The 15,577-nt window shown below is 42.7% G+C and overlaps 1 protein-coding gene across 3 annotated transcripts in view; it reads right to left on the bottom strand.

The window, feature by feature from the left end:
* LOC106602927 (bifunctional heparan sulfate N-deacetylase/N-sulfotransferase 1) overlaps positions 1-15,577 on the bottom strand; it is a 113,996-nt gene that overhangs the window by 24,800 nt on the left and 73,619 nt on the right. For all 3 annotated transcript variants that reach the window (XM_014195941.3, XM_014195943.3, XM_014195942.3), the window contains one exon: positions 14,000-14,485. In XM_014195941.3, coding sequence (XP_014051416.1) covers positions 14,000-14,485 — 486 coding nt within the window. The remainder of the gene's footprint in view (positions 1-13,999; positions 14,486-15,577) is intronic.

Below are 15,577 nucleotides of genomic sequence, written 5' to 3'. Positions count from 1 at the left end.
GTTAGGTTTAAATGATAAAGTCAATATCAACGTGACTTGAAATTAAAAGGAATAGTGCCTAGACTGGTGGAAGGGATATGGTAGAATGGAACTCTTGCCTACGTTTACACCAATCCAATGCTTTAACTTTAGTAGTACATGTCAGAAGAATCAATAACTGTTACCTTTATCTGACAAAGTTCTCAAAGTAATCCTCTACGGGGCTTTGCTGTTATCGACCGACCACTGGAGGTTCACGGTTTGCCATTGCTTAAACTCTGTGCTCGCCCTTTGGCTAGGTCATCTACCTAGCGGATTTCTTCCCTTTTAGCTAGCTTGTGATGCACAAGCAAGGTCCATTTCAAACCTCACCATTTCCTGGCAGCATTTACCAGCCAGATTCAGTGGCTTGAAACACCTCCAAAAGCATGAAAACACCATGAATGTTTTGCACACAGTTTAGGAAAAAATTTTTTTTATTAAACTGACATAACTCATGATGTTTTTTATTTTTGTTTGTTTGAGTCAAAGATAGCTTTTAGTTTGTTAACTATTTTATTTCAGTTTACTAAATCGTTTTTTTTTTATGACTAGTTTTAGTTTACTATAATAACCTTGCCACTATCACACAGTAAATCTCTCTGGGAATATGTATGCCAGCAATAGAATAGGGCAGATTGATATGCAACAGATTAGTGATTAGCAGATGTGTGGACTCGAGTCACATGACTTAGACTTTAGTCTGACTCGAGACACACATTTGATTACTTGAAACTTGAGATGATAGGAAAAAAATAAATCTTCAATCTGACCAGGTTTAATAACGTTTTGTAACTAATTTTGTGGCCCAGAGTCTCCGTGGATTAGGGTAATGTAGGGTAACAAGCTCCCCCCACCTGAGAACAATGTCCAATTGCTGGCATAGTTTGGTATGTGGATGACGGTCAGGCTTAGGCCAACAAAAAATGAAGGGAAATAAGTGGCCACAGTTTACACTTAATTCAAATGTTTTTAGAAAATGGCCATTTCCCCCAGCTACCGGGGTAATTGCGTCTTGAATGTTGACCAATGACCAGTCATTAGCATGCAAAGGCGGGCACACATTAGTGACCAGAAAGCGCTTGTTTAATTTTCACAGTTTTTTCCTGGCAAAAGCAGAGTAGCCTATGCTACCTACAATAATATTATCCATATAAAGTACCATTTAGCAATCTGCTACGGACGCATCTTTGCCACAACAACAGGCAACCTGGTGATTTCATTGATCATTTTCATATTTCAGATTGGCCTAGTTTTGGTGGGTTATAACTCTATACCTCAGTGGTGGTACTGGCTATATGTCTAAAGATGGCTGTAACGTCGCACTACCTTCAATACTTATGGGATGAAGACGTAACTAGGGCTGTTACAGTGCCCGTATTACTGCCACACTGGCAGTCACTATTCATGACCGCAGTTAAAATTCCACGTGACCGTTTAGTCACGGTGACTAGGCTTCTCCAATTTCTGATGCCGCTGATGGTCAACATCCTGCGGATGGTCTATATTTCTCAAATTTCCTAATATTAAGCACATTGCTTATCTTTACAACAGCAGTATAGCCTACCTGGCTGGCATGAAAATAAACCACGAGAAAAGTGTCCTCCATTTGCTATTTAAGTGCATAGATGACATGTATTTTTCCCCTGCCCATGTTCCAAGACAGGTGCATGATACTGGTCCATTTTAAATCAAAACTAATTTCTAAAATATATTATGTAGTATATGTAAAGACAAGATTACATTAAGAATAGTCTGATGGGTGACAATATTAGCCTTTCACTAGTGAATGATGCCCAGCTTGTGTGCAGTAAGGCAAGAAACAGCGCAGGCCTTTTGCGTCTTTTTCAAAAATTGTAGTCACACACCTCATGTAGCCGAGCCCATAGGCCTATGTTTTGATAAGGTTTGTATCACAACTAAAGTGGCCAAATAACTTCTTAAAATTAAGCACATTAATCCACTTTACAACCAATGTAGAGCTTAACTGGCATACATAGGCGGCGCATGAGTTTTAAGTTTGAGGTCACGTTTGAGGTCACTTTTAGAATGGTGTTTTCCCACTACTGGATTGCATTTTGGAACATTCACTCTAATAGCCTAGTGCTGTGTGTGCATTTCTGCACTTATTATGTGAAGAAATAGCCTAATAGTTTATCAACATTTTAAGCTTAATGTTCTGATTTGTTGCATCAGCCCCATTGTTTTTTTTTTTAAATGTGACGTGAGTGGTTGTATTCATTTGGGATCTATCGCATCCCACAACTGTCCCAGACTATGTTTGGAATATTTCTTCCTCGCAATAGAATAGGTCAAGTTTTGTACTACGGGGGATAGTAGATTGACATAGGCTAGTGCTTTTGCTGTTCGTTAGGCCTACTCATCTTGTTCTAATATCTTCAATTAATTCAATAAGGACGAGCGCAGTTGCGTTCCCGATGTGTCTGTCTTCACTTGTAGCCTACGTCGGAACTGAGATGCCTGTGAGAAGGACCCGATCACGTGACGTGCATTGGCTAATAATAATTGCAATATCTGAGAGAGCCATGTGAGTGAAAGGTTTTTCGAGGCACGGCGATTGGCAGCCAGGAGAATGGAATTTTAATTATTATATTCAGACCAAGAGCACAACAGCCGCAAAAGGCATGGATGTTTTTAGCGGGCATTACGGCTACACAAGGGGGATGCCACCGGGAAATATGAGGCATAATCAAGAGCTTGTCAAATTGTGAACGAGAGACTGATGAACTGTGTGCAGCCTGTGCAAGAAACAAAGCAGAGCTCATGCCTTTTAGGTAACTTTTTTTGAATTATCATTGTAGACGCATCATGCAGCCTTAGAATGAATAAAAACAAATCTACACATATAGCCCAACGTTTGTATCACAACTAAAGTTGCATAAATAACTCAAAATAAAGCATATAGGAGGACCCGTTTCTTCGTTAACCGCTGAACACAATAGCCGCGTGCGCGCACTTCCTCAGAAATCGTTCAGAGAAAATATCCTTTCCATTTTATTCCGCTATGTTCAATTGTATTCTTCAAACTACAAAACAATATAAAATAATGCCACAGAATTCGAAGCAAATCTTGTCTGCTAAATTAGCTAGTGTAGCCAACAGCCATATGGCATAGCCAGATCAGGACCTAACATAAGGACACTCATAGTAAGGTATTATGTTCTTCTGAAATAGACTACATTTTCTTCATATCATGTTTCTTTGGACCTGTCTAAAATAAATAACGGATTTACTGTGATGGTGTAGGCTATATTAATTGGATTTACTAGACTTTTTCAAATGTAGATGTTCCAAAAGTCTTCATCAGGCTTGAAGGCTATGCATGGAAGAAAGGAGATGCTAAAGCTGTTTATGTTAATTATTGGTCAATTACCGTGAGACCGGCAGTTATTTGCTTGACAATCACCGGTTGATTAAATTTCCTGACAGCCACAGCCCTAGATAACATAATCTGGCTAAATAATAATGATATTTCTACAGAAGAAAAAGGTCTACAGACAGATCATGCTCTCCATCCGATCCCGCAACTTCCGCTGCATACAGGTAGGCCGTATGATCCTGCTTGCTCTGGACTCCAGATAAGTGAGAATGTGACATGATTTCCCAAGTTGATATTGACTGCTAACATGAATGACTTTCAACAAAAAAATGCAGGTGTAAAAACAATCTATTTCTGTATCTTCCATTTTGAAAATGCATGACCATTTATGGCTATAATGACAGGTTACAGTGCATTTGGAAAGTATTCAGACCCCTTGACGTTACAGCCTTATCCCAAAATTGATTAAATCTTTCTTTCCCCTCATCAATCTACACACAATACCCCATAATGACAAAGTGAAAACAGGTTTTAGACATTTTTACAAATGTATTACAATTAAAAAAATGTAAATATCACATTTACATAAGTATTCAGACCCTTTACTCAGTACTTTGTTGAAGCACCTTTTGGCAGCGATTACAGCCTCGAGTCTTCTTGGGTATGACGTCACGCCGCAACCTGAACGCCCATCTGCGGCCCGCTAATTGTTAGCCGTCTTATCGGCTGCTATCTGAATAGGTCTATCGGACAATTTTCTTGGGCCACTATAACTATTTTGCCAATTGGATTGGTCCCCTCTACCACACGGAACCCCACTAATCTACCGACGGAAACGCACAAGGTGGCTAAAAACAGACCTCCCTCCATCTTCTGCCAGCTTGCAACCTATGGCCCGGCTAGCTGTCTGAATCTCACTGGACCCTTATGATCACTCGGCTAAGCATGCCTCTCCTTAATGTCAATATGCCTTGTCCATTGCTGTTCTGGTTAGTGTTTATTGGCTTATTTCACTGTAGAGCCTCTAGCCCTGCTCATTATACCTTATCCAACCTTTCAGTTCCACCACCCAGTGACATCACCTGGTTTCAATGATGTTTCTAGAGACAATATCTCTCTCATCATCACTCAATGCCTAGGTTTACCGCCACTGTATTCACATCCTACCATACCTTTGTCTGTACATTATACCTTGAAGCTATTTTATCGCCCCCAGAAACCTGCTCCTTTTACTCTCTATTCTGGACGTCATAGACAACCAATTCTCATAGCTTTTAGCCGTACCCTTAACCTATTCCTCCTCTGTTCCTCTGGTGATGTAGAGGTGAATCCAGGCCCTGCAGTGCCTAGCTCCACTCCTATTCCCCAGGCGCTCTCTTTTGATGACTTCTGTAACCGTAATAGCCTTGGTTTCATGCATGTTAACATTAGAAGCCTCCTCCCTAAGTTTGTTTTATTCACTGCTTTAGCACACTCTGCCAACCTGGATGTCCTAGCCGTGTCTGAATCCTGGCTTAGGAAGACCACCAAAAACTCTGAAATCTACATCCCTAACTACAACATTTTCAGACAAGATAGAACGGCCAAAGGGGGCGGTGTTGCAATCTACTGCAGAGATAGCCTGCAGAGTTCTGTCCTACTATCCAGGTCTGTACCCAAACAATTTGAACTTCTACTTTTAAAAATCCACCTTTCTAAAAACAAGTCTCTCACCGTTGCCGCCTACTATAGACCACCCTCTGCCCCCAGCTGTGCTCTGGACACCATATGTGAACTGATTGCCCCCCCCATCTATCTTCAGAGCTCGTGCTGCTAGGTGACCTGAACTGGGACATGCTTAACACCCCAGCCATCTTACAATCTAAGCTTGATGCCCTCAATCTCACACAAATGATCAATGAACCTACCAGGTACCACCCAAAAGCCGTAAACACGGGCACCCTCATAGATATCATCCTAACCAACTTGCCCTCTAAATAGACCTCTGCTGTTTTCAACAAAGATCTCACCGATCAGTGCCTCATTGCCTGCATCCGTAATGGGTCAGCGGTCAAACGACCTCCACTCATCACTGTCAAACGCTCCCTGAAATACTTCAGCGAGCAAGCCTTTCTAATCGACCTGGCCCGGGTATCCTGGAAGGATATTGACCTCATCCCGTCAGTAGAGGATGCCTGGTTATTTTTAATTTTTTTTAAAATACCTTCCTCACCATCTTAAATATGCATGCCCCATTCAAGAAATTTAGAACCAGGAACACATATAGCCCTTGGTTCTCTCCAGACCTGACTGCCCTTAACCAACACAAAAACATCCTGTGGCATTCTGCATTAGCATCAAACAGCCCCCGTGATATGCAACTTTTCAGGGAAGTTAGAAACTAATATACACAGGCAGTTAGAAAAGCCAAGGCTAGCTTTTTCAAGCAGAAATTTGCTTCCTGCAACACAAACTCAAAAAAGTTCTGGGACACTGTAAAGTCAATGGAGAATAAGAACACCTCCTCCCAACTGCCCACTGCACTGAGGATAGGAAACTGTCACCACCGATAAATCCACTATAATTGAGAATTTCAATAAGCATTTTTCTACGGCTGGCCATGCTTTCCACCAGGCTACCCCTACCGCGGTCAACAGCACTGCACCACCCCACAGCTACTCGCCCAAGCCTTCCCCATTTCTCCTTCTCCCAAATCCAGTCAGCTGATGTTCTGAAAGAGCTGCAAAATCTGGACCCCTACAAATCAGCCGGGCTAGACAATCTGGACCCTTTCTTTCTAAAATGATCTGCCGAAATGGTTGCAACCCCTATTACTAGCCTGTTCAACCTCTCGTGTCGTCTGAGATTGCCAAAGATTGGACAGCAGCTGCGGTCATGCCCCTCTTCAAAGGGGGGGGGGACACTCTAGACCCAAACTGCTACAGACCTATATCTATCCTACCCTGTCTTTCTAAGGTCTTCGAAAGCCAAGTTAACAAACAGATTACCGACCATTTCAAATCCCACCGCACCTTCTCCGCTATGCAATCTGGTTTCATAGCTGGTCATGGGTGCACCTCAGCCACACTCAAGGTCCTAAACAATATCGCAACCGCCATCGATAAGAAACAATACTGTGCTGCCGTATTCATTGACCTGGCCAAGGCTTTCGACTCTGTCAATCACCACATCCTCATCGGCAGACTCAATAGCCTTGGTTTCTCAAATGACTGCCTCGCTTGGTTCACCAACTACTTCTCTGATAGAGTTCAATGTGTCAAATCGGATGGCCTGTTGTCTGGGCTTCTGGCAGTCTCTATGGGGGTGCCACAGGGTTCAATTCTTGGGCCAACTCTTTTCTCTGTATACATCAATGATGTCGCTCTTGCTGCTGGTGAGTCTCTGATCCACCTCTACGCAGACGATACCATTCTGTACATTTCTGGCCCTTCTTTGGACACTGTTAACAACCCTCCAGACGAGCTTCAATGCCATACAAAACTTCCCTTCCGTGGCCTCCAACTGCTCTTAAATACTAGTAAAACTAAATGCATGCTCTTCAACCGATCGTTGCCCGCACCGGCTCGCCCGTCCAGCATCACTACTCTGGACGGTTCTGACTTAGAATATGTGGACAACTACAAATACCTAGGTGTCTGGTTAGCCTGTAAACTCTCCTTCCAGACTCACATCAAACATCTCCAATCCAAAGTTGAATCTAGAATTGGCTTCCCATTTCACAACAAAGCATCCTTCACTCATGCTGCCAAACATACCCTCGTAAAACTGACCATCCTACCGATCCTCGACTTCGGCGATGTCATTTACAAAATAGCCTCCAATACCCTACTCAATAAACTGGATGCAGTCTATCACAGTGCCATCCGTTTTGTCACCAAAGCCCCATATACTACCCACCACTGCGACCTGTACGCTCTCGTTGGCTGGCCCTCGCTTCATTCTCGTTGCCAAACCCACTGGCTCCAAGTCATCTACAAGACCCTGCTAGGTAAAGTCCCCCCTTATCTCAGCTCACTGGTCACCATAGCAGCACCCACCTGTAGCACGCGCTCCAGCAGGTATATCTCTCTGGTCACCCCCAAAGCCAATTCCTCCTTTGGCCGTCTCTCCTTCCAGTTCTCTGCTGCCAATGACTAGAACGAACTACAAAAATCTCTGAAACTGGAAACACTTATCTCCCTCACTAGCTTTAAGCACCAGCTGTCAGAGCAGCTCACAGATCACTGCACATAGCCCATCGATAATTTAGCCTAAACAACTACCTCTCTCCCTACTGTATTTATTTATTTAGCTCCTTTGCACCCCATTATTTCTACTTTTCACTTTCTTCCACTACAAATCTACCATTCCAGTGTTTTACTTGCTATATTGTATTTACTTTGCCACCATAGCCTTTGCCTTTACCTCCCTTATCTCACCTCATTTGCTCACATTGTATATAGACTTATTTTTCTACTGTATTATTGACTGTATGTTTGTTTTACTCCATGTGTAACTCTTGTTGTATGTGTCATACTGCTTTGCTTTATCTTGGCCAGGTCGCAATTGTAAATGAGAACTTGTTCTCAACTTGCCTACCTGGTTAAATAAAGGTGAAATAAAAACTAAAAAATATCAAAAAATAAAAATGATGCTTCAAGCTTGGCACACCCGTTTTTGGGAAGTTTCTCCCATTCTTCTCTGCAGATCCTCTCAAGCTCTGTCAGGTTGGATGGGGAGTGTTGCCGCACAGCTACTTTCAGGTCTCTCCAGAGATGTTCGATCGACTTCAAGACCGGGCTCTGGCTGGTCCACTCAAGAACATTCAGAGACTTGTCCCGAAGCCACTCCTGCGTTGTCTTGGCTGTGTGCTTAGAGTCGTTGTCCTGTTGGAAGGTGAACCTTTTCCCCAGTCTGAGGATATGAGCGCTCTGGAGCAGGTTTTCATCAAGGATCGCTCCGTTTATCTTTGCCTCAATCCTGACTAGTCTCCCAGTCCCTGCCGCTGAAAGACATCTCCACAGCATGATGCTGCCACCACCATGCTTCACCGTAGGGATGGTGCCAGGTTTCCTCCAGATGTGACGCTTCGCATTCTGAGAGTCCTTTAGGTGCCTTTTGACAAACTCAAAGCGGGCGGTCATGTGCCTTTTACTGCGGAGTGGCTTCCATCTTGTCACTCTACCATAAAGGCCTGATTGGTAGAGTGCTGCAGAGATGGTTGGCCTTCTGGAAGGTTCTACCATTTCCACAGAGGAACTCTATAACTCTTTCAGAGTGACCATCAGGTTCTTGGTCACCTCCCTGACCAAGGACCTTCTCTCCCGATCTCTCAGTTTGGCCAGGCGGCCAGCTCTTGGAAGAGTCTTGGGGGTTCCAAACTTCTTCCATTTAATAATGGAGGCCACAGTGTTCTTGGGGACCTTCCCCAGTTCTGTGCCTTGACACAATCCTGTCTCGGAGCTCTACAGACAATTCGTTTGACCTCACGGCTTGGTTTTTGCTCTTGACAACTGTGGGACCTTGTATAGACAGGTGTGTGCCTTTCCAAATCATGTCCAATCAACTGAATCTACCACAAGTGAACTCCAATCAAGTTGTAGAAACATCTCAAGGATGATCAATGGAAACAGGGTGCACCTAAGCTCAATTTCAAGTCTCATAGCAAAGGGTCTGAATACTTGTGTAAATGAGGTATTTCTGATTTATTTATTTTGAAATAATTTTAGAATAAGGCTGTAACTTAAAATGTGGCGGTCTGGAGGGGTCTGAATACTTTCCGAAGGCACTGTACATTTGCGCAGCGGTTGTACGCGTGTGTTCGCCCTGTGCCCGATTGCATGTGCACGCACATGGGTCGCAAGCTTTGAACCACGACTTTTTGGGGGTCGAGGGTCAAAAAGTTTGAAAACCACTGAGCTTTCGAAGAAATTGCTGATTTACTGTACAGGTATAAGATCTGGTGCAGCGCAAAACACAAATTGTAGGGCGAGAGGATTGCCATAAATGAATATGCAGCTCCAAAACTTTTAGGTTGATCAAGAAACTCAACAATTTACTGACCAGCAATGGGGCTTCAAGCAACAATTATTAGCATAGACCTACTGGTCTTTGCATGTCAAAATTGCTTGAAATTTATAATTTACATATGAAGCTTGCATTTGCAATTTGAATGTATTATTACATAATAAAAATGTGTTGCAGACAAAATAATGAAAAGGGTCGTCTGGTAGCCTCAAACAGAAAGATTTGTCATGGCCGGTACAGTTTATTTTTTACTTGACTTATAACTCGACATGCTCGAACCTTGTGACTTGAGCCGGCAGGTAGCCTAGTGGTTAGAGCGTTGGACTAGCAACTAATAAAGGTTGCAAGATCGAATCCCCGAGCTGACAAGGTAAAAATCTGTCGTTCTGCCCCTGAACAAGGCAGTTGACATGTGGGACGCTAGCTTCCCACCGGCAGGACACACTGCCAACAGCCAGTGAAATAGCAGGGCGGCAAATTCAAAACAAAAATCTCATAATTCAAATTTCTCAAACATTATATCCCATTTTAAAGGTAATCTTCTCGTTAATCCAACCACATTGTCCGATTTCAAAAAGGCTTTACGGCGAAAGCATAACATTAGATTATGTTAGGACAGCGCCTAAACAAGAAAAACCACACAGCAATTTTCCAAGCAAGGAGAGGCGTCACAAAAACCAGAAATACAGCTAAAATTAATCACTAACCTTTGATGATCTTCATCAGATGACACTCCCAGGACTCAATGTTACACAATACATGTATGTTTTGTTCAATAATGTTCATATTTATATCCATAAACCCCATTTTACATTGGCCCGTGCTGTTCAGAAATGTTTTGCCTCCCAAAACTTCCGGTGAATGAGCACATCAATTTACAAAAATACTCATCATAAACGTTGATAAAATTTACAACAGTTATTGAAAGAATTATAGATACACTACTCCTTAACTACTCCTACTCCTTAATGCAACCGCTAATCCAAAGGCATAATGTGCGAGCGCAAAACCTGAGACGAAAAGTCAAATAGTTCCATTACTGTTCGTAGAAACATGTCAAACGATGTTTGCAATCAATCCTTAGGGTCTTAACCTGTTGAGGAACCCCTAGCCAACAGCCAATGGCATCGCACGGCGCGAAATACAAAACCAACTAAAATACCACAATTTTCTCAAACAATCAACTATTTTACACCATTTTAAAGATAAGACTCTCGTTAATCTAACCACATTGTCCGATTTTAAAAAGGCTTTACAGTGAAAGCAAAACATTAGATTATGTTAGGAGAGTACATAGACACAAATAATCACACAGCCATTTTCCAAGGAAGCATATATGTCACAAACCCAAACCACAGCTAAATGCAGCACTAACCTTTGATGATCTTCATCAGATGACACTCCTAGGACATTATGTTATACAATACATGCATGTTTTGTTCGATGAAGTTCATATTCATATCAAAAACCAGCTTTTTACATTAGCATGTGATGTTCAGAACTAGCATACCCACCGAAAACTTCCGGTGAATTTACTAAATTACTCATGATAAACGTTGACAAAATAAATAAATAATTTTAAGAATTATAGATACAGAACTCCTTTATGCAATCGCTATGTCTGATTTTAAAATAGCTTTTCGGCGAAAGCACATTTTGCAATATTCTTAGTACATAGCTCGGCCATCACGGCTAGTTAATTTGACATCCGCCAACTTCGGGGTCACCTAAACTCAGAATTACTATTAGAAAAATTGGATTACCTTTGCTGTTCTTCGTCAGAATGCACTCCCAGGACTTCTACTTCAGCAACAAATGTTGTTTTGGTTCCAAATAATCCATAGTTATATCCAAATACCTCCATTTTGTTCGTGCGTTCAGGTCACTATCCAAAGGGTAACGCGCGAGCGCATTTCGTGACAAAAAATGTCAAAATATATACCATTACCGTACTTACAAGCATGTCAAACGCTGTTTAAAATATTTTTTTTTGCTATTTTTCTCGTAAAATAGCGATAATATTCCAACCGGGCAACGTTGTATTCATTCAAAGACAAAGAAAAACATGGCGAGTTCTCGTGATCGCGAATCTCCAGTCTCACTGTCCCCAGGCTGACCACTTACAAACTCTGCTCCTATACTTTGCCCAGAGACAGCAGACACGCCATTCCACTTTCTGGCGGCTTTAGAGAGCCAATGGAAGCCTTAGAAAGTGTCACGTTACAGCACAGATGCTGTAACGTCGATAGAGATGCAACAGAAGGACAACAAATTGTCAGACAGGGCACTTCCTGTATGGAATCTTCCCAGGTTTTGGCCTGCCATATGAGTTCTGTTATACTCAGACACCATTCAAACAGTTTTAGAAACGTCAGAGTGTTTTCTATCCAAATCGACTAATTATATGCATATTCTAGTTTCTGGGCAGGAGTAGTAACCAGATTAAATCGGGTACGTTTTTTATCCGGCCGTGAAAATACTGCCCCCTATCCCAAAGAAGTTAACCTCTTGGGGCTAGGTGGGACGCTAGCGTGCCACCCGTGGTGCACTCCATCAACAGCAGGTGCATTTCAAGAGCGGCAAATTTGAATCCAAATAAATGTCAAAATTCAAATTTTTCAAAAATACAACTATGTTACACCATTTGAAAGATAAACATCTCCTTAATCTAACCACGTTTTACGATTTCAAAAAGGTTTTACGGCGAAAGCATAAATTTAGAGTATGTTAGGACAGTACATTTACAAGAGTTGTGTGTAATGTTTTGTCAAGTCAAAGACAGGGTCACCAAAACCATAAAACCAGCTAAAATGATGCACTAACCTTTTACAATCTCCATCAGATGACACTCCTAGGACATTATGTTAGACAATGCATGCATTTTTAGTTCTATCAAGTTCATATTTATATACAAAAACAGCGTTTTACTATGGCATTGATGTTGAGGAAATCGTTTCCCTCCAATAACCGGCAGTCAAGTCAGCGTCACAAATTAAATAATTAAAATTAGAAAACATTGGTAAAATATTATATTGTCATTTAAAGAATTATAGATTTACATCTCTTGAACGCAATCAACTTGCCAGATTTAAAAATAACCTTACTGGGAAATCACACTTTGCAATAATCTGAGCACTGCGCCCAGAAAAATACGCGTTGCGATACAGACTAGACGTCATGTTGGGGAGATCTAAAATCGAAAATACTATGTAAATAATCCATTACCTTTGATTCTCTTCATCAGATGTCACTTCCAGGTATCACAGGTCCATAACGAATGTAGTTTTGTTCAAAAAAGCTCATCATTTATGTCCAAAAATCTCCGTCTCGTTAGCACATGATGTAAGCCAGCCGGACTTCTCGTCATGAACGAGGGGAAAAAATATATTTCCGTTCGTTCAAACATGTCAAACGTTGTATAGCATAAATCATTAGGGCCTTTTTTAACCAGAACATGAATAATATTCAAGGTGGACGAATGCATACTCTTTTATAACGTATTGGAACGAGGGTACCCAACATGAACTAGCGCGCCAGGTGTCTAATGGGACATCACCGTTCCATGGCTCTTGTTCGGTCAGATCTCCCTCCAGAAGACTCAAAACACTTTGTAAAGGCTGGTGACATCTAGTGGAAGCAATAGGAAGTGCCAAAATATTCCTAAACCCCTGTGTTTTTCAATGGGATAGGTTTAAAGTCAATACAACACATCAGGTATCCACTTCCTGTCAGAAAATGTCTCAGGGTTTTGCCTGCCAAATGAGTTCTGTTATACTCACAGACACCATTCAAACAGTTTTGGAAACTTTAGAGTGTTTTCTATCCATATATAATAAGTATATGCATATTCTAGTTACTGGGTAGGATTAGTAACCAGATTAAATCGGGTAAATTTTTTTTATCCAGACGTGCAAATGCTGCCCCCTAGACCCAACAGGTTAACATAAATCTTCGATAATATTCCAACCGGACAATAGCGTATTCATTACAGAGGAAAAAGAAGGAGCGGCGCGCCTGCGTGAGTGCGCAGTAAACAACTCACTGGTCCCAGGCTTGAGACAGCTCTAAAGACTGTTGACATCTAGTGGAAGCCTTAGGAAGTGCAAAATGACCCCACAGACACTGTAGTTTGGAAAGGCAATCAGTTGAAAAAACTACAAACGACTTCCTCGTTGGATTTTTTCTCAGGTTTTTGCCTGCCATACGAGTTCTGTTAAACTCACAGACATCATTCAAACAGTTTTAGAAACGTCAGAGTGTTTCTATCCAAATCGACTAATAATATGCATATCCTACCTTCTGGGCCCGAGTAGCAGGCAGTTTAATTTGGGCACGTCATTCATCCGAATTTCCGAATACTGCCCCGTCACTAAAAAGTTAACCCACTGTTCCTATGCCGTCTTTGAAAATAAGATTTTGTTCTTAACTGACTTGCCTAGTTAAATAAAGGTAAAATAAAAAAAAACTTAAGATTCGAACAAAAGTGACTTGGTTACACCTCTGGTGATTAGCCTACTTACTGAACTAAATGTAAATATATACACTGTAATATCACGCACAGAAACACACTGACACGAGTAAACGCACTTCAAACAAAACCCCCTTTACAAAGACCAATACACTGCGGATGCTTACCTTGACGTCAGAAACCTTCATGCGGGTGCCCTCCTTGCCCACGAAGATGTCGTCGATGTCCACCAGCAGGTACCGATCTAGAGCCAGAGACAGCCTCTTGCCCGTCAGGAAGGCTACAGCGTCCACAAACACCAGCTTGTGCAGCCAGAAGTTGAGGTTGTTGCCGAAGAGCACCCGCTGGATGCCGTCATGGAGCCCCAGGTCCTGGACCACAGAGGCATGGAGGGGGCCGCCCACCCCCACCCCGGATGGGCCCAGGTCAGGCACCCGGGTCCTGGCTAGGAGAACAGGCTCGTAGGTGGAGTGGTTGGACTGGAAGACAGTCCAGTCGTCCCCGGGTAGGGGGCCTCGCTCCACCTCCCGGGCCTTAGTGATGAGGAGCAGGGGGGACTTGGGGTTGACGCTGCAGTCTCTCAGGCCCAGGTTTGAATGGAGGAAGAGAGGGAAGCCCTTCAACTGGGCACTGAGCAGGCTGTTCTCATTGGCCTGGGAGAGAAGAGAGGGGAGAGATGGAGCCAGGTCACAGCGGGCATTTCTGTTTACAGTTAATTTTCTTCACAACTCGATGGCCTCAAAAATTCTCTTCCAATGCTGAAAACATTTACCAAAGAGTTACGGGCTCTGGCCATGTGTGGGTTGCGCAAATCACTGTGTGCATTTGTGCAGGAGCGTAAGAAAAATGCAGGTGAACCCTCTGCCCCTTATTTGTTAATTTACATTCTGAGCAGGAGCCCCATAAAGCTTGTATCGATTGGTGATAAACAGCATTTTGTAATTCGACACAATCACAGCCATAGACGGTCCGAGTCTGCCAGACTCACATCCAAACCAAACTAGCAAATCATCATTCAGTGGCTTAGCAGATGCTGCTCTATTCTCAGAGCCACTGGCAATATCTGACTTTGGAAAATATGATTTACTATCCATCTATCTCTAGCTAGTAGCCACCCTTTACACAAGAGCCCCTCAGTCAGATCCAGAGACTTGGGTGGTTATCACCTATTAGGCCTAGCTTTCAGTGCATCATGGCCAGTGGTGGAAAAAGTACCCAAATTGTCAAACTTGTGTAAAGTAGTAAAGTACGGACACCCCAAAAAAACTACTTAAGTAAAAATACTTTGAAGTACTACTTAAGTAGTTTACAACACTGGTCATGGCTACATGGCTACTAGCCCAGGGATACTACGGGGTTGATTGGCCAAACGCCCACAGCAAGAAAAGGGGGCAGTTCTTAATATAGCCTAACCCTGGGTGAATTATGAGGAGACTGACTCCAGTGCTAGTTTAGGAGGGGAGGATTTATTCCAATTACACAGCAACATGGATATAGGATTAAGCTCAAGGACTAATGGGAGGACGAGAGGGGCTTAAAGCAGCCTCTATCCCTGCCTGGGTGTAATTAAAAGTGAGGGTGCTGGTTAGCAAATGGCCCGAGCTGGCCTTTCAGATTGTGAAAACCCTGCTCTAGTGCTTGGACTTCCCCTGTCTGTCAGCGCTGGGACCAGGCTGGGCGAGGCCACTTAGTACCACAACACTGGGGCTAACAGGAGGGGGTTTACTTCAGACCCAACCAAGGGG

This window comes from Salmo salar, chromosome 04 (assembly GCF_965601325.2).
Source record: "Salmo salar chromosome 04, fSalSal1, whole genome shotgun sequence".
Taxonomy (NCBI): Eukaryota; Metazoa; Chordata; class Actinopteri; order Salmoniformes; family Salmonidae; genus Salmo; species Salmo salar.
The sequence above is the reverse complement of the archived record's forward strand: the minus strand, read 5'-3'. Positions and strand labels throughout refer to the sequence as shown.